Genomic DNA, 19,140 nt, shown 5'->3' with positions numbered 1-19,140 from the left:
GTTTTTAATTTTAGTTAAATACGTTTTATCAGTTGAATATCGCATGTTGTTTATTTATACAGCGGCCATGTTGTGAGGAACAAAGGCATTCAATAAGAAGGTATTCAATAAATAAAAGTATTTACTTAATAACATTCATGACATAGGTATATCATTTTTAACAGACTTTAAGAATGTACGCGTATGTTTTTTTTAATACCTTTGTTCTTTATTATGAAATATTTCTAGTAATACATCGATATTTCATATACCAATTCAAGTTTGTAACGTTAAATTACATTTTTCTAAAGCATATACATATATGAATATAATAGAAGCTAGAAAAATAACCGCGTTACAGGAATGTGTGAGAATCTTTATACGAATAGGTATATGCATATCATAACAATATTTTAAACCTGACATTCTATATATACAGCATTTCGTTGGTTCAAATCAAGGCACAAAAGGGCTCTTCCATATGATAACATTTCTTTATTTTTAATTACGATCATTAGCCGTAAAATAAAACATCGACGTAAGACGTGTAGGACATTCTGCCAAAGTATACAATCAACAAAGCGTAGTTGGATTGAGTACCTAAATATGATCATGCTTAATATTTTGATGATAATCCTTAATATAAGAAGACTTGCCCAGCAATGGGACTAAGTTATTAAGTATTTATAATTTTTGATTTTCAACGGCTGTATGTTCTTCAATTAAATAAATAACAATATTTTTATGATTTACTTGTGGCTAGGACAAAGTTAATCATTTCTATATTGTGAAGCAAGATTTAAACCTAAAGGCGTTATCGTTTCAACAGATTTAGTGCCGCGCCACGGTTGCAATATAAAATCAGGAAGCCGTCTTACGAGACTGCTTCCTGATTTTAATATCCTTTGTTGTATTTTAATATTTCCGGCAATATGATTTTCATGTTTTATATAACAATAATTACAAGTGTTTGTCAAATAAGAAATGTACTAGTTAATTTGCAAGCCTGTCTGCCTATTTTAGATAAAAAACGGCATGAAGAGACTATGACCCGTTATATGCCCCGTTTTTGTTCCTTAATAGATAACCAGTTCGTCAGTTCTGTTACTAATTTATTTAATTTCAGAGCAATTAAAAAAAATTAAAACGCAGAATTAATTGCTTAAAGAGCACGAAATTGTGTTATAATTTTGAAAATTGTCTATACGTATCAGTAAATAATAAAACTTCACAGCTTGAATCAGTTTTTTAATGTGTATATTTTATTTACTTTAGGTCGCAACGAAAAAAAAAAAAGAAAAACTCTTTAGTCTGACACACTAACGGTAAAATAATATTTAAAAATCGAATTAAAATAACACAACACTAAATAACGCGTATCGAATTTATAATTGATAGAATCGAATATATAATAACCCACACTGCCATTTATCACGAATTGTATTTGTGTTGCTAATTTATTCAATAAATAGAGCAAGGGCAATAACACAATAGTGATATTTTTAGCATCTTAACTTGATTGTCTTGACATGAAATCTCGACCTACATGGTGTCCATATCGAGCTCCTGAGGTTTCAATATGAGAGTCTAATAGTAGCGGTATTCTTACCAAATAGGGATAAAGTTGACCCACTTACTTTCGATAACAATCAAAGCATAAAACTGAAATTGTAATGATGATCTTTATATCAAAATGAATTATCATTTATTCATGGCTAGTTAACGATATCGATATAGTAAATTGACAAGAGTTTTACGCATTGTAAAACCTATACTAACTGCCCGTCCCGACTTCGTCCGGGTGATATAAGAATTGTATTTACTTGCCGATTACAACGCCACCTACCGAGTCCAATCTAAACCATTCTAACCACTCAAATACACACAAAAGATTTCAACGAAATCTGTCAAACCGTTTCAAAGTAATAAGAGTTGCTTTACAAACGCACGTACAAAAGATTTATATATATATACATATAAAGATAAGAATGATCCAACATACATACATTTATCTAAACAAATACCTTCATTTATTGTATCGTTATTAGTAGTTCTTTTAGATAAAATGTCACTGACTATAAACAATTTCTAAGCCCAAAATTGCGTCGATCGCAAATTGCGATATTCGATTACTGCGTAAAAAGACAGACCAATAAACACACTTTCGCACTTATAATATTATTAGTTATTTAGTGGGTTTATATTTTTTAATATTACAGTATTTATCTAATATGTTGGGCATTGAGGTGAATAAATTGTTCTCCTAGCCAGAATACCTGTATTTATTTGAAATATTGATTGTATTGCAAGAGTTATACGAGTTATTAAATGTAAAATTAAATTGAAACATAAATAGAAAATATTACTTTTTTTACTTTTAAATATCTTTAACATAATAAAACTAATCTTAAGTATGACATAAAACAATTTACGTACTTAATTTATCAAAATACGTCACAAATAAATTGGCGGCAATGCACAAAGACGAATGCTTGGTCCTCATCGGATGACTTGAGAGTGAGAGAATAAATACTAATACTTATTATTGCATATAATTGTATATGACGAAGTTTTTTTTTTATATTTATATTATGGGTTGACGTATATCAATGCACTCGTCAGGGCGTCACGGTAGCATGCGCAAGCGACCCCGTGGCGCCCGCCGAAAGACGGAGAGGGTACCGCTGGTTTTTTAGTGGTTAAACCTTTAAAGTGGCGCACTCGGCGTCCAGGGCTCCGGGGAGTCCCACACACCCCCCTCCCCCCCCCCCACCTTCCACCACGTGGGGGAAGCGCGTAATGCGTTTATCCAGCGAGAAAAAAATGCAACCAGTTCTTTTGAATGGGTTAATTATTGGTAACCATTTTTAGCATGATATTAGTTTAAGTCGTTGGAAAAGTTTAATGACTTGCAAAAAAAAAATCAAACTCCGATTTAGTGTTACAATGTCAAATCTATTAAAACTTCGACGACCATAAATAATAAATTTTATGCATCGATGGTCTTGGATATTTTTAAATTCTCTTTCGACTATATTAATTATAATGTCAACGGAAATTGTATCTTATACCATTGGTTTATGAGTGAAAACACAACCTATCAATTAGTAAAATTTAATTTTATATTAAAAGTCGGTTTTAATAACATAATATGCAAGTATCCATCAATAACATCAAATTAAACTTATAAAAAAATTAAAAGGCACACATATAAAATAAAACCTAAAATATCGGTAATATATTAAATTTTTTTTTAGATACTGTTAGTAATATATTAAATGTTCCAGTTACACCCAAATGACGGGATATCCTTCAAATTTACTGGTTTTTTTAAAAAAAATGTCGCTGTCTCAAGTACCAATGTGAATAATTATTATTTATTAATATGAATACTAATAATAATTTACAGTTGAAATAACCACATTAACATGAAATAAACACTTAATTTCCGCTGATTATGTATTTAATCGCCAATTGATAACATTTTTTAGTATCAATTCACAAATTGGAAGTATGTCAGCATTATTAGTTTTAATGTATACTATTTGACAAACTTTTAGAAAAACTAACATAGCTAATAATTTAATAAATCAATATTATTTTCCTGCTCGCCTTATATGTATATAGAAGAACACTTCTAACGAAGACTGAGATAATTATTTATATACCAAGTACGTCAACTTAATCGTAAGTCGTAAGAAAAATAATAATACGATATTATTTATTGTTCTAACAAAGTAGGTACTTTATGATGTATACTGGATGTGTGTATATCTTCTAAAAGAATTTTTATAACTGTGCACTAATATTATTTAATATTATTTTACAGCCGTTTAAGTACATTTTATAAACCTATTTAGTTAATGATATAAGTAATTAAGGAATTAATTTCTACTATACGGTAAGCCGTTCAATTCAAGATTTTTTTTAAAATATATTTTTATATTTGTGTGGCTTTGGTTGCAGTAATTTTTAAGAATAATTTATTGCAGTTGCATCGACCTTTAAGAAACTCGAACGACTAGCTTTAAGTTTTTTTTTCTTATTGCATACAACCAATATTTGTCTGAAATCGATAATAAAACAACGTACTTATTCGCTTAATAAATAAAAAAAAACCTACAAATCTAAAGTCCAAATAGCTAACAAGCTGTCCTAGTTGTATCATTGTATTTGCTTGACATATATTCCCTAATACTTAATCACCATATGACCACCTCGCCTTATTGCCTCCACTGGTGACAAAAGGGCTGGTAATTTTTTGCCCAAATGACCGGAATTACGATTGAACGGTGAAATGCTGCTAGCATTCTTGCCAGCGTTCCACGCGGTCATAATTTGTACAGTAACGATTTTAAATTTTTATCTGTATATAATTAAGATCTTCATGATAATAATTCTTATATATTCCCAAGCACTTGCAAAAGGGTAGCAGTACCTATTACGGCGAACCAAGTTTTTTTTTTTATCCGGGGACACTGACTTTCATGGCAATGAATACAGTCGCGTACATTTTTACTGGATCTTATATGATTCTAATAAACATTCGCATAAATTTCATATTCCTTATTTTATTATACAAATAAATATGTTTAGTTTAGAAAGATCTATGACATAGGCTGTGATATAGTTAAGCATAGGCGGCACAGATGTTAATACGCGTTTAAACTTCTGAAGTCTATATTTCTTGTCAATACTTAAACAAGAACAAAAACCTACAAATGCACTGAAACAAAAACCTTCAACTGCAGCGTGCAGGCTGTGCCTACGGAATCGTTGCCTGACATTTAAATAATACATTTAATACCAGTATCGTGTCGATTTTAATGCAGCCAATATTCAAATGCAATTTATATTCATTGATTATATTTTTCACATAAATTCACGTATTATAAATACCTAAGTGTATTATTACGCGTTAGACTAACAATAACAACCAGGTGTGCTAACAAATACCTAAATTAAAATTATGTAAACTTAGGTAAGAATCATAGTATATAAACGTAGTGGTTATTTAGGTATCATTTGTGTATCAAAATCAAAATATGCCAACTTTATATACGAAGGCTCTCGCAAGCACCTTTGAATCGTCATGTTACAATATTAAATTAAAGTTACCACATATTCGGAATGTATATTATACCACGAAAAACAGCCAAGGAGCTCAGTAGTTACTCTTTTCTGACAATAAAGTTACATATTTATCCTGCTTGGAAATCAGCGAATCAGCGACAGACAAACTCCGCTTTTATTCATCATCTAAACAAAGTTTTATCGAAAATAAACATTATTAATAAAATTATGCTTAACATGTGATTAAAATGTATTAATTGATTAATTTCCAAAATAACAATATATATACATATATATATATATATATAATTGAAAATAGTAACGAAATTTTGTGTCATGACCTGACTGACCTTTTAATTTATACCTAAGGTAAGTAGTTCATCTCAAATATACTTATGTTTTTAAAAAGGAGCTTATTATGATATCCACCTGCCTAGTTCCAATTGTAGTATAGGATACGGAGGCTGCGTCGGCGTCCACACTGGAATGCGACACCTGTGACCACAAAACACTAAGCCAACACAACTCACACTTGTTTTTAAACAATAAAACTGTTCTCACACACAAAACTTGAAGAAAATCCAGTATAAAGTTTCTGTATTAGACACGAGTTTGATCGGCAAAAGTTCGCGAGACAAGAGACGTAAGTTTAAAAGCATAAATCCAGAAACCGGTAACGAAGAGAACGGCGACTGAACTCGGACTGACGTCACAAAAATACGCGTGTAGCTCAGAGTGGGAGAAAGGGTGCAAGCGAGATAGTATGATGCGATGACAGCGCCACTGCCGCCACACCTGTCGAGTGTCGACTGTGAAGTTGTGGACCGGCTTTGCAAAGTCGTAACTGCAGTTATTGAAGCGAGCAAGCAATATTCGTTTCTCAGATTACGTAACTTAAAATAAAGTTTAACCGGGCGAGTTCAAGCAGGAAGAAATGTCAGCAAGAAATTATGGACTAGAGTGCGACTAATTGAAATTCTTTATTGTGGCACGCCATTGCGTTGCAACTTCTGAGGCATTTTATGATTTCTATGTTAATTAAGTAAACTGTGTTAATTTATGCAAATACTTATCAATTAGTCAATTGAAAAAAAATAAACGTTTTTTATCGAGTTTAAGACAAAGAAGCAAATGGTATGCGCCTATTTATATTGAATATTAAAAGTATTTTAATTTAAATTTAAGAAATACCCTTATTTAACGATTTTATTTTCAACAACTAAAATATATCCTCTAAAATGATAATTTTTGCATAAGTATATTTTTCATATTTTAGTCATAGGTAATGTTAGAAATACTAATTAATTAAATTAATATTCATTATTTAATAAATACACAAATACATATTTTATTACTGGTGAAATCGATTTCAGAACGATTATATTGCTTTCGAATAAAGATACAAGACAAGATTTCCCGAAAAAGGAAAGGAAATTAGAAATTGATGGCTGTCACTAATGTAAATGGAAACATTTTTTCGACCTCACAATTGTGAATTTCTTCAAATTTAATAAAATTTTTATTCCACTTTCATTTTGATCACTTTAATAATAACATTAATTCCGTAATATCCCAGAGTGTTGTATATTTACCTTTTCTGGCTTTTTTCCAGGATTTTTTTTTTGTGTTTGCTGGTCACCACGCTCTGTATTGAATTGATTCACAAAATCTTAATACTTGTGATGATGACGACATAACAAAAGCATATTCATCAAATTTTATAGAAAGTCGTCGTTATTTACAACGATTTTCTATAAAATCTTATAGATAAGCTTTTATAAATAGACTATATGTAAATAATGTATTTGTGAATTGTAATATTGGTTACTTGGTGACAGGGCTCTGTGCAAGCCGGTCTGGGTAGGTACTCATCATAATAAGTATATTCTACCGCAAGCAGTAATACTATCTTAGTATTGTTGTGTTCCGTTTTGAGTAAGGCAGTGTAACTACAAACACAAGGGAGATAATATCTTAGATCCTAAGGGTAACGGTGCATTGGCGATGTAAGGATTAGTTAATATTTCTTACAGCGTTAATATTTACGGTATTGGTGACCACTTACCATTAGGTGGCCCATTTGACCACCTGCCTACATATTTTATATAGAAATAATCTGTTTTGTAATGAATGATTGCCGTTTGGTTATAAATAATCCCGTATTTCGACAAAACCTGTCACATTGAACGACTATAGTGCAATCTAATATATCGCAAAAACTGCTACTTTTTGTCTATTTTCGATTAGCTTTTCTTAATACATCTTTAAAGCAAGCAGTTTGCGAAATTATTTTAGGATTTGTGTCAACATTTTATTTTACTATACTTGATACGTCCAATACCTTCAATCAAATAATTACACGAATACAAACTTTTATCTGTGTAGAATTGTACGATAACTGAAATTAGTAATTCAACGTCCTTTTCTACGAACATCCTAATAATCCTCTAAATATGATTAACATTCGACTCGTTTGGGAATTACTTCGAACCAATTTATGATTAATAAATAAAATAGGTATCATATACCTAATAAACATATAATAATTATATATTGTATTTCAGTAACAATACCTGTGTATATTAATTGCACTAGTTTTTGTACTAGACAACGCTCGCCTTTATGGGGGTCGGTCAGGTATTGGACATTTAAAGTAGCCTATGTCCTTCCTTCGTTTTGGCCATGAAAGATCAACAGACAGACAGAGGTACTTTCGCATTAATACAATACCAGAAGGGTTAATCCCTTAATATTTATTTTGATTCAAGGATCAATTTGTTAATACCAAATATGCATTAGAAATAAACTACTTATTTATTTTAATTGTATTGATTCACTATTTTGGCGATAATGGCTTACACATAGAACATACCTATGCTGTCCCAGGCTTTTTTCTAGGGCTATATAAGATAACGTGTAACTCAAAGGGTTTTTACAGCGCACGCCAGGATAACTCGTTGACAGCAGATTTTTTTTCATACTTATTTGACATAGCGTTATATTTATTACAATTCACACAATATTTTTATAAATTATATATATGTCTATATGTTATTCTGATGTATATGCTATATTTTTGTAAGGATTCATTAAAATCCATTCAGTATTTTTTTCGTGAAAGAGTAACAAACATCCATACATACAACCTTCGTCTTTACTATCTTCGGAAGTATAGTAATCTTTTAATTTGAGTATTTATAAGTTTATGATTATTTTCGTAATTTATATCGTGATAGCTTAATAACAAAAATATTAGACTAGAAAAAAAGGTTTTATATGCTCTAAATTCATAAAAATAAACAAGTAAGATCTAGAAATAACAAAATAAAACAACATGAGATTTAAATATTTTATTTTAATAATTACGTGCCTGCGTGAATAAAACTTTATTGTGTTAGGTATATTGCTTTAGTTGGTAATAGTAGACGAAACTTAATAGATATTTTTATAGAAAATATTGCATTTCTACATTTAAATTACAGTGTTTGGCGCAGACTATAGTACAAAATGTACAGGATTATTATTAGACTAATAGTATTTATATTTATTCTAATATCACTTGATCAATGATATAGTCGGCGATGCCAATGAGTTGCGATGACAGACAAGAGAACCAGCTCAGCGACCAAACCTTCAAACAGATACAAAAAAAAAAGATTATTATCACGTTTTTACCATACTATAGATACAGTGTTTTCATTGAAAATTACGCGAACTATTTTAAACACAAACTAAGAAGATAGGTGGTCAATCTCACCTTACAATGAACACTAAATTAAACAGAGATAAGGTATAGGGACAAATAAGTAGACGAAAGAGTTCTTTATTACAAAAATTAAATCAACTATATCGTGTTGACAGAGAAAATCATGTGAGGTCATAAGTGTGTTTATTTCAAATTGAAGATATTTATTTGATGAATTAATCCTTCTTCTTGTCACTGATAAAAAAACAAGATCTGTTATTAATAGAGTACTATACATCTACACTATCTAAACTTACGCAAAGATTTCGGAGCCTTATCAAAGATTGGAGCTTGATATTCATCTGTAGCCTCTAAAAATTGGTACATCGCTTTAAATCCAGTCCCGTCTAATCGATCGTTCGACCGGAATGTTACTTTGAAGAAGTTCCTCTCAGATTCCACGTGAAATTCCTTCATCTGCCCACAATATCTACCGTACCTATTATCTTCAGTCATGTAGTTTGAAAATTCGACGTAATCGCTTGCGGATACCGCCTCGCATCTTGAACAATCAAAATCAAATAAAATTAAAGACTATAAATCATAATATTTTCACAATGTTCTATTTCATATTTGATTGGTGTTTTTTTTTTGTAACAAAGTTCTTTTACGTTTCTAACAGTAAAGCGAACTGCTAGAAATCTTCATATAGTAAGGAAAAAGCGTTATGCCCTCTCCATGTGACCTATTCCTCCCTTTCTCTTTTTCTGTATTTCGTTCTTCTATATTTTTAAATGATATTTATTTACATGTTTTTTTATTATGATTTCACTTCATACGGGATTTTTTTAACAATTTATTTTCATTGAATTATTATATTATATATAGCGAAAGCCACTTTGTTACAACCGGTAGTCCCATGACACAAACTGTTTTAAAAATTATCATTAAACATTCGAGCGTTACAAACGGGAGAAATAATAATACTATGGGGCCATTCATTTATTATGTAAGACTATTTTCGCTTGTTTTTGACCCCCTCCCATATTATAAGAAAAAATAAGAATAAGCCGACCACCTCCCCCCTGAATAATATTTATTACGTAAGAATCTAAAGGCAAAAATGAATACACGTTTGGTTTATTTTAATGTTTATGTTTCAAAAAGTCAATTTTAAAAAATATTTATTTGTAATTTCAGAGGTACTAATAATCTTTATTTTTTGGACCGCACGTTGCCATGGAAATGGAAATATTATTTTAGTGGCACGGATGCGTATTACCTATACGAACCTCGACAATCGAACCTTTTTCAAATAATTTTAACTTTGCGCTTTTTTTTCTTACGTAAGAACTATCGAGACTCTTTCCCACACCCTTGTAAGAAAACATGAAATCGTCTTACGTAATAAATGAATGACCCCTATCTAGCGTGTGTCACCCAAAAAAAACAAGCTGATGAAAGCAAGTCTTTTATATTAATGAGGAATTAAAGAGACTGACACTATGTCCTTTCCTGTGATATCAACCATCTGAATTCGATTGTTTGGATAATGAGAGGATTAAATGTGACTTTTCTAATACCAGAGTGACGTAGTTTCCGTAAAAAGTAACGTTGATGTAAAAAGTGTTTTATGTTGCCACGCAAACAATGGGCTCAGATAAGTTTTAAAAATATCCTTAAAAACCTTTGACTACTCCCAGGATTATTAAGACTTTTAACGGACACAACAATTAAAAGAAGTAAATTGTTTATTAAATTTGTTCTAGGCTTTAAATTATACGCTAGATATCGTACATCGAAAATTACACCATCAAGTAATTAGCTTTAGGTATTCATTATTTGTCATCTTCCGACATGCAACTTTGGGATCACTCGTCATCTTAATTCTGTCTGCTTTTGATGCATGCAACGTCGTAAACCACATATTTTTTTACAATATAATCATAACGATGATAAAGTATGAATCCTTGATGAATGAAATCCCATGGTATATATATATTAAACGTAAATTAAATTTGCTATAAAAAACCTTAGAAATTGAATTAACAAATTGAAAAAGTTAACAAGGTGGCAAAGTATCAATAATCGAATCGACGAATCGATAATCGAAATGTTACGTGGGTATGCAGTGCAGAGAATAGTAGTTACTTAATTATTAGTTTCGATGGTAATATTAATTATATTCTTAGTAGTTAGGTACGACATATGGACGTTCTACATTAAATGACTACTTACGGTAATACACCTTCCACATCAAAGTGAGTAAAGTGTAAGTGAACCTTCTCTGTTTGTCCACCGTGGAAAAAGTAAGAGCACTCAGTGTCTCTTGGATACGGTCCAGGCGAGTTTGGCGATGCGAATGTTCCATTGTGCGCTTCGCTACTATTATATACAAATGCACAAGGAAATTCTTTCAGCTGACGTCCTGTTGTTATTCCAAAATCTGAAATAATTTAAACATAATATATATTTATTAATTTATACATATTATAAATTATTTTGTAAACTCGGATCCCCTCTACAACATGAGTAGTAGCAGATCCGATTTAAAATATGTAAAACAAAATAAATATACTTTAACGATTGACTGAATATGTCTAAGTGGATTGTAAACTTAGATTATATGCATGTTTTATACGCATGTTGTTTGGTATGTTCATCGATTACTCTAAAACGGCCAGACCGATTTGGAAGATGTAAGCTTTGTCAGAAAAAATCATGTAGCGTGTGATAAAACCAACTATAGCTCATTATTACCTAACTACTTATTTAAAACTAAATAGCTATTAAAAACATTTTCAATTTCAATATGTTTACAATATTTTCGATTTAAAATACTCGTGTTTTAAAAACAAAGCAATGCCTGGAGGTTTTAAAAATGCAGTTCTGTTTAATTTCTCAAGTTATAATAAAATGATGAAACCTTTCCACAAAAAGCATCCCCTGCCACATCCATATATGGTTTCTACTTTATCTATTCGGGGTATTTTTTGCCTGTATCGACAGGAGAGGGACACTTGGACGGGGCTACCAGATCGTAAATTTTGGATACAAAAGATATACAATTTTGTCATCTTGTGTGATCTATGTTAAATATTGTCTTTGATTGTAAAATTAAAACTGCAGTCTCTTTTTGAATATATATAATTAGGTCATCCGTAATGTACTGTTTAGCGATTGTACATTTTATGCAACGGCAAGACAAGCTGTGTTTTTGTAATATTTTACAAGCAGTTTTTTAGTATTTTATATTCACAGGTGAACCGAAAATAATACCCCAAAATATGCCACCGCTTTTTTGGGTAAAACGGTGTTTTTTATCAGAGGAGGTCAGGTAGGCTTTTCGCTACGCTTCACTTGGTGACACAATATAAAGATTAAAAATAAAAACAACGCCATCTTAAGTACAACAAGATTCCGGGTGCAAGCAGTGTTCAGGCCATAAAAATATTTTTAAAAGACCTTGTATGGTGCCTGGCCAATTATCCAAGACTTAACCATCATTGACGAGGCAGCACAGAAGGTCTCTTAAAAATCTTTTTTTTGATCCACACGCACTTTGCCCTTGCTTATTTGCACTCTCTGCACCCTGGACTGAAAATACGTTAATTGCAAAATGTCAATACAATGATGTATAAATCTATTATCTTTTCAACTATACGCGATTAGTAAGCAATAATAGTATATTCTGTTAATTTCAAGTTCATTAGCGAGGTCTATTAACATATTCAACACTTGATATGTAGTAGAATATTTATTATTCACAGCTAATCTAGGAATAGTTAGACCTGGTTACATATCTACAACAAATTCTATATAAGTAAATATCCGAATAATAATAAATCCGTATTTATATTTTTGATGTTAGATAATATTTAAATACGACATATGTATGATATAAATCGCATCTATTTAAAAAAACATTGTTAAATAACATATATAACCAAATAATTGCATACGATAAATGCGGAATGATGCAAACTTGTACATACTTTCTACGAACGAATAAGATATTTTAAATCCTCTTGAATGCCTCGACGATTGGGTTCCCCGGAATTCGAGCATTAACTTTGGACCGTTCGACATAATTGGCTTAGGAAGGTCGACTCCACAAAATGTAGCGACGTTTTCTAACCGCCCGTCTACATTAACGAAGGCTTGAAGAGAATCCACATTTGTACAGCTGGAAATATAAAAATGTAAAATGAAAAATATGCAAAATATAAAATAGACTTTAATGGTATAGAATACTACCCGGCTTTGTGTAAGCATATCTACTTGGGTATCTTCATTCCAATTATTCTACCAAAGAATAATTTTGTATTTCTCTGTCCCGGTTTTGAATGATGAGTGCCAGTGTAATTATATATACATCATACGTAACGTCATAATTACGACCATTTTTGGTGTTAAAAGTGATTAAATTGTCTTTGAGCAAAGATGATCTCTTATCATATGGTGGCCCATTACCTCTTCAGTTTTATAAGAAATTTTATTGATTTTAGAATACTGAGAAAATTGGTCATCCACTCAGTATGAATATTACCTACAATTAAAAATATATTCGACGAATGTTTTAAAAAAATTACTTACCTTAAAGATCCATCTGAAGATTTATACAACAAGAAATCTTGAAACAATAATCTTATTCTCTCTTTTCCTCTCCCGAAAAATTCGTAGTGGCAGTGCGTGTTTGGTGGGTAGGCAAGAGGATAGTGAGGTGATGTCAGGGTACCATGTTTCGTCCCATCACTATTGAACTCTTGGTGACAGGATGAAGCTGAAATTAGACAATAGATATATTTTTTAAACTGAATAAGTATTTTATAATAGAATAATCAATTGTTAACATATCACTATTGTTTTGTTTATAAATTAAGACATCTCGACATGATCTAAAGCTTTACTGAAGGCTGACTTAAATATAAAAGATAGACGAATACTCAATAAGGAAAAATATTTTATAAATAAATAATCGTTAATTATAACTAATAGCCCAATAACCTTGAAAACAGATCATATTTTCTGTGAAATTTAAAGCTCCTTTAAATACATTTAATATACATATGTATGTTGATATATTCTTAATAAGGTTCAAAATAAAGTGCAGCGAACGGTAAGATTTATTAATTCAGTACGATTCCAGATACTGATTGTATTACAATTCATATAAATATACCATATATTTAAAACTTATTATTTTAGCCAATAAAGATGCGAAGTTGGAATTTCTTATTATTTATGTAATCGAGTTTATAGAATAGAATCGAATAGGTTCCAGTCAATCCGATTAGGTAAGCGCGCATGCGTTAATAAAATCAATACTCTATTAAATTTTCATTCACATTTCACAACCACTGTACTTTGCAGTAGTTGTTTGTAAAACGAATGTAAAATTTTACTTAATAATTCGCAAAAGAATAATAAGTCTATCAAAAAGTTACGATTGGTACATCACTAATATTAAATGCTCGCACACAAATGACATTGACGGTTTTGACGGTTCTAATGTCAATAAAATGTGAATTCTTACGTCGGGGTACGGGTTTTGTCTATTTGTTTATGTTAGATTTATTTAAAATTATTTGTACAAGTGTTTAATTGAATTACTGCGCTATAAAAATTGTGAATTTATTTTGTTCAACTACACAAAATGGAAACTTAAACTATTTAATGATGTCCGATACAACACCTTTTTATGTGGATCGAGCCAAAGCCGGTCGGGCTTCATGCAAGGGATGTAAAGGTAACTGTCCCAGTGGAGAATTACGCTTAGCAAAATTAGTTTTTAGCCCATACGGAGAAAATCAACAAATGAAATCATGGCACCATATAGACTGCTTAATGAATGTTCTATTAAAACAACGTCCGACAACAAAACGTATAGAATCGATAGATGACATTGGAAACTGGGAAAATATAACTAAAGAAGACCAGGAATTTATATTGAAAAAAATTAATGAGATGGAAAAAATTTATGCTGAGAAAAATAGTAGTAAGTATACAGCAAAAGTGTTAAAAAATGAGCCATCACAAAAAGCAACGACTTCTAGTACTAGTGACATTAATACAGATAAGAAAGTCGATATTGATATAGAAGACAATAAATTCTCAACCTTTTTTTCATTGTGCAAAAAAATCTCTAAAGTTGATGCATACACAGATAAAACGGCAGAAGTAAATATTTTTTTTACTAAAGGATGTGATGGACAGAAGTTTAAAGGTGATGTTATTCTGTGGTGTAAACTGCTTTTGCCTCAAGTATCTAAGCGTGTTTACAATTTAAAAAGTAAGCAATTAGTCAAGCTTTTCTCTAAAATATTTAATTTAGATCATGACGATATGTTGACACATTTAGAGCAAGGAGACATTGCAGAAACTATTCAATATTTCTTTACAAAGTCTAATACTTTGAAACCTGCTTCAGAAAGTTCATTAACAGTGCACAATGTTGAAGATTTTCTTGAAGAGCTCTCAAAATTTACAAAAGAAGAAGAACAAATATATCACTTTAAGAAAATTGTAAAAAGGTGTACAACAAATGATCTTAAAATGTTAATAAGGTTAATTAAAGGAGATTTGCGGATCAATGCAGGGCCAAAGCACATTCTAGAAGGTGTGCACCCCGATGCTTATAATGTTTTTCAAACATCTCGTGATCTGAACATGGTATTGAATAGAGTATTGCAAAGTAGTGATGTAAAGCATAAAGATTCATTTCAGAAAAATGTCCAAGCGAAATTGAGCCTTATGACTCCAGTCTTACCGATGCTAGCTGAAGCATGCAAGTCTGTTGAGATGGCTATGAAGAAATGTCCTAATGGTATGTTTTCTGAGATAAAATATGATGGAGAACGAGTCCAAGTACACAAAAAGGGCAAAGAGTTTAAGTACTTTTCTCGTGCTCTAAAACCTGTTATGGCTCACAAAGTTAGCCATTTTAAAGACTACCTGCCACAAGCATTTCCTAAAGGTGATGATTTGATATTAGATGCGGAAGTTTTAATGGTTGATGTCAATACAGGAAAGCCTTTACCATTTGGTACATTAGGTGTACATAAACAATCCGAGTTTAAAGATGCACAAGTTTGTTTGTATGTCTTTGATTGCTTATACTATAATGGTGAAATTTTAATTGATAAGCCTGTTAGAAAGAGGCGTCAAATATTGGATGAGATTATGGTTGAAGTTAAGAATCATGTGATGTTTTCGGAGCAGCAGCTTATTTACAAACCTGCTGATTTAGCTAATATGATTGCAAAGGTACATATTATTTTGATTAACGTACTAAAATACTCATGAGATTTTTGTATTTGAAAATTAAACTAATTTTTAAACTAAGTAGTTGCTATATTTAATTTATTAAACCAGCAAATAATCAGTGTTTTTTTTTTAATGACAACACTCAATATAAAAATTGGCTAGAACTTTGATTATATTAATCTTACACATATATTTTTTTTCTAAATTTAAAAACTGCATTTTGTAATTTTGTTGCAAAATAGTTAATATACAATATGTAATATACTTTTACCTTTTTTCATTATAGGTTTTACAATTAGGTCTTGAAGGGCTTGTGTTAAAGGATCTAGAATCAACATATGAACCAGGCAAGAGGCATTGGTTGAAAGTTAAAAAAGATTACTTGTTTGATGGTGCAATGGCTGACACTGCAGATCTTGTTGTTCTTGGGGCCTGGTTTGGTATGTATTTTAAAATATTTTTTAATGTATATCCACTTATATACTAAAAGACAACAGATAAACCTATTCCAAATATAATTGTTGGATTATAATATAATTTGCATTATAAATATGTCTTTTGCATGTTGGATGCCATACTAGATTTAATATAAGATTTTTTTTATATTATAATCTTCACTCACTCACTGTACTACTGCTGCAAAATTATTTCACCTATATGAAAAACTACTTTACAAAAATAAAATTGTACTCTAATATTCACTTTGAAATAATCCTTCTAATTATTAATTTATAGAATATTGCTCTATCTTTTTGTATCAAATTTTTGTGAGCTTGAGATCTTTTGGGAAACCTATAATATTAGTTTAGTTTAAATATTATTTACAATGAATCATAATAATGTTTTCATTCTCAATGAATAAATATGTTTTAGAAGCATTTTTGTTATATTTCCAGGTACGGGTAAGAAAGGAGGTATGATGTCTGTTTTCTTAATGGGTTGCTTAGACACACGTCGAAATCGTTGGGTCACAGTTACAAAGGTACACACGGGTCATGACGACAGTACTTTGGAAAGGTTACAGAAAGAACTAACTCCACTGATGGTAAAAATATCTCAGGAATATATTAAGGTTCCATCTTGGCTTGACTGTAATAAAGGCATGGTACCAGATTTTGTGGCAATGGATCCTAAAAAGCAACCTGTTTGGGAAATCACTGGTTAGTTCATAATTTTGATATAATTGTGCTGAATTAATAAAATAATCCATTATTTCTTTTTCAAATCTTTTTCACTTTAAAATTGCATTTAATTGCATTGATTTAAAAAAAAAAACGTAGAATAATAGCCGGCGAATATTTGGCGATACGAAATGCAAATATCAATTAGTTAACATCACAACTTACTAGATAGCACCAAAGCTTACAAAGGTGCAAAAAGTGTGACCCAGAGACATTCCATTGTTCGAATGTGCAGTGTAGCACAGTCACGAACATTCTCAAATATTTGCACATTCGAGCATGTAATTATTTAGGGTGTACTCTTCGTTAAGTGTGTGATTCTCTTTGTTAAATGTATGTTAGCCTTAATTTATAAAAAATATGCCGTATATACAAAAATAATAAATAAATCTTTCAAATGTTACAGGTACTGAGTTGACAAAGGCCAATTTACATACAGCAGATGGTATATCAGTTCGATTTCCCAGAGTGACGAGAATTCGTGACGACAAAAATTGGGAATCTGCAACCAATTTGGAAGAATTAAAACATTTGTATAAAACTTCCAAGGAAAAAACGGACGTTTCACTCTTGAACAAATTAGCAGCAACTGCGGGTGACAGTTACGAGCCACCGACAAAGAAAATCAAGCAAAGTCCAATTAAACAAGAGATTAAAACTAAAAAAGTTAAACAAAGTCCTATTAAAAATACAAAAATGGACAAATTTATTGTTAAAGATTCTAAAGTATCTAAAGATAAAGTAATAAAAGAGGAACCGAAATCAGAAGATAAAAAAAGAAAGAAATGCAATGATACAATTACCTCATTGGAACCTATGAATGGAACTATTGAGAGTTTTGACGAAGTTGAAGAAAAGAAGTTTAAAAAGCAACTTTTACCCGAAGATCCCTTACCAGATGCTTTTAAAGATAAAAAACTAGGATTTTATCCTGATTTTATAAGTATACCAGAAAGAGAAAGAAGTTACTTTGAACGACATTGGATAGCATATGGAGGGACGATAGTCAAAGCAATCAAACCTATGGACGTCGATTTTGTCGTTCATAATGAAGATACAATATGTTTTAAGAAAATGAAGAAATTGCAAAAGAAAATGTCTACCAATGTTAGACATGTCACTAAGAGTTGGTTGATAAAATGTATTAATAGTGTAAAGCTTTGTGACACAGTACATTATGCTGTTTTTGTTGAACCTTCACATTAAATATATATTTATTATCACTTGCGCAATTGAGATGAAATAAGAAGACTTTTTTTTCTTTTTTTTTGCCATTGTAAGGCAAAAGAGTAAACCTACTCATGGTAAGTGATCAAAAACACTCATGCCATAAAATATTAACTATTTTGTACACTGTCGTTGCGCCGTCAATCACTGCAAAAATAAATAGAGTATTACTGTATTGTAATACAAAGTATTACTGTTTGGTGGTAGAATAAATATACTGGTGAAACAAAATTTAGTTAATATTATTATTATCATTAAATTGGTTGCTGTTCTTCGTTCCCTTAAAGGGCACAATTATAACAGTGAAATGATGAAATTGCGTTTTTTTTACTTGACTGTACATCCGCTAACAACATGTTTGTGTCCGATGTTGTACCGTATGTTATAAAGCTGACGTCTAATATACTACAGAAACATTTACTATGACTATAATAATAGTTGTCATTCTGATTAGCTTATATTGTTACTAATGTTTGCATGTTTTAATGTGGCCATATGAAAAATGTATGTATTTTTTTTAAAGTTGATTAAATATTTTATTTCGATTATTGTGTCGAATGTCAGTTAAATAGAATAATGAAACAATGTGATAAATAATTATTACTTTTTTAACAAAATGTCTTATCATTATGATTTTTAAATATATGTCTGTTACATTGTTATTAATTTTATTATTTTTTTGTATTTTGAACTTATAAACAGCTTTTAACCTATCCAATACCAATCGAT

At 30.7% G+C, this 19,140-nt stretch overlaps 3 protein-coding genes across 3 annotated transcripts in view; 1 reads left to right on the top strand and 2 right to left on the bottom strand.

The window, feature by feature from the left end:
- Positions 1-13,761, bottom strand: part of LOC113393051 (suppressor of lurcher protein 1-like) — a 308,266-nt gene extending 294,505 nt beyond the window's left edge. The window contains exon 1 of the mRNA XM_064216502.1: positions 13,757-13,761. Coding sequence (XP_064072572.1) covers positions 13,757-13,760 — 4 coding nt within the window. The 5' untranslated portion in view covers position 13,761. The remainder of the gene's footprint in view (positions 1-13,756) is intronic.
- Sol1 overlaps positions 8,390-19,140 on the bottom strand; it is a 224,370-nt gene continuing 213,619 nt past the window's right edge. Inside the window, exons 10-14 of the mRNA XM_026629750.2 lie at positions 13,334-13,520; positions 12,733-12,923; positions 10,976-11,183; positions 9,055-9,299; positions 8,390-8,683 (exon numbers count right to left, since the gene is read on the bottom strand). Of these exons, the coding sequence (XP_026485535.1) occupies positions 8,616-8,683; positions 9,055-9,299; positions 10,976-11,183; positions 12,733-12,923; positions 13,334-13,520 (899 nt within the window). The 3' untranslated portion in view covers positions 8,390-8,615. The remainder of the gene's footprint in view (positions 8,684-9,054; positions 9,300-10,975; positions 11,184-12,732; positions 12,924-13,333; positions 13,521-19,140) is intronic.
- Positions 14,193-18,629, top strand: Dnalig3 (DNA ligase 3). The gene is made up of 4 exons (XM_026629746.2): positions 14,193-16,003; positions 16,290-16,443; positions 16,900-17,163; positions 17,591-18,629. The coding sequence occupies exons 1-4, from the start codon at positions 14,414-14,416 to the stop codon at positions 18,388-18,390; spliced, it is 2,808 nt and encodes a 935-aa protein (XP_026485531.2). The 5' UTR covers positions 14,193-14,413; the 3' UTR covers positions 18,391-18,629.

Source organism: Vanessa tameamea, chromosome 12 (genome assembly GCF_037043105.1).
Source record: "Vanessa tameamea isolate UH-Manoa-2023 chromosome 12, ilVanTame1 primary haplotype, whole genome shotgun sequence".
NCBI classification, from domain to species: domain Eukaryota; kingdom Metazoa; phylum Arthropoda; class Insecta; order Lepidoptera; family Nymphalidae; genus Vanessa; species Vanessa tameamea.
This window is presented reverse-complemented; position numbering and strand designations above follow the sequence as displayed.

Coding starts and splice junctions, on each gene's coding strand:
- Dnalig3 (XM_026629746.2), top strand. CDS start 14,414: ATGATGTCCGATACAACACCTTTTTATGTGGATCGAGCCAAAGCCGGT. Junction 16,444..16,899: donor TGTTCTTGGGGCCTGGTTTG/GTATGTATTTTA, acceptor TTATATTTCCAG/GTACGGGTAAGAAAGGAGGT. Junction 17,164..17,590: donor ACCTGTTTGGGAAATCACTG/GTTAGTTCATAA, acceptor CAAATGTTACAG/GTACTGAGTTGACAAAGGCC.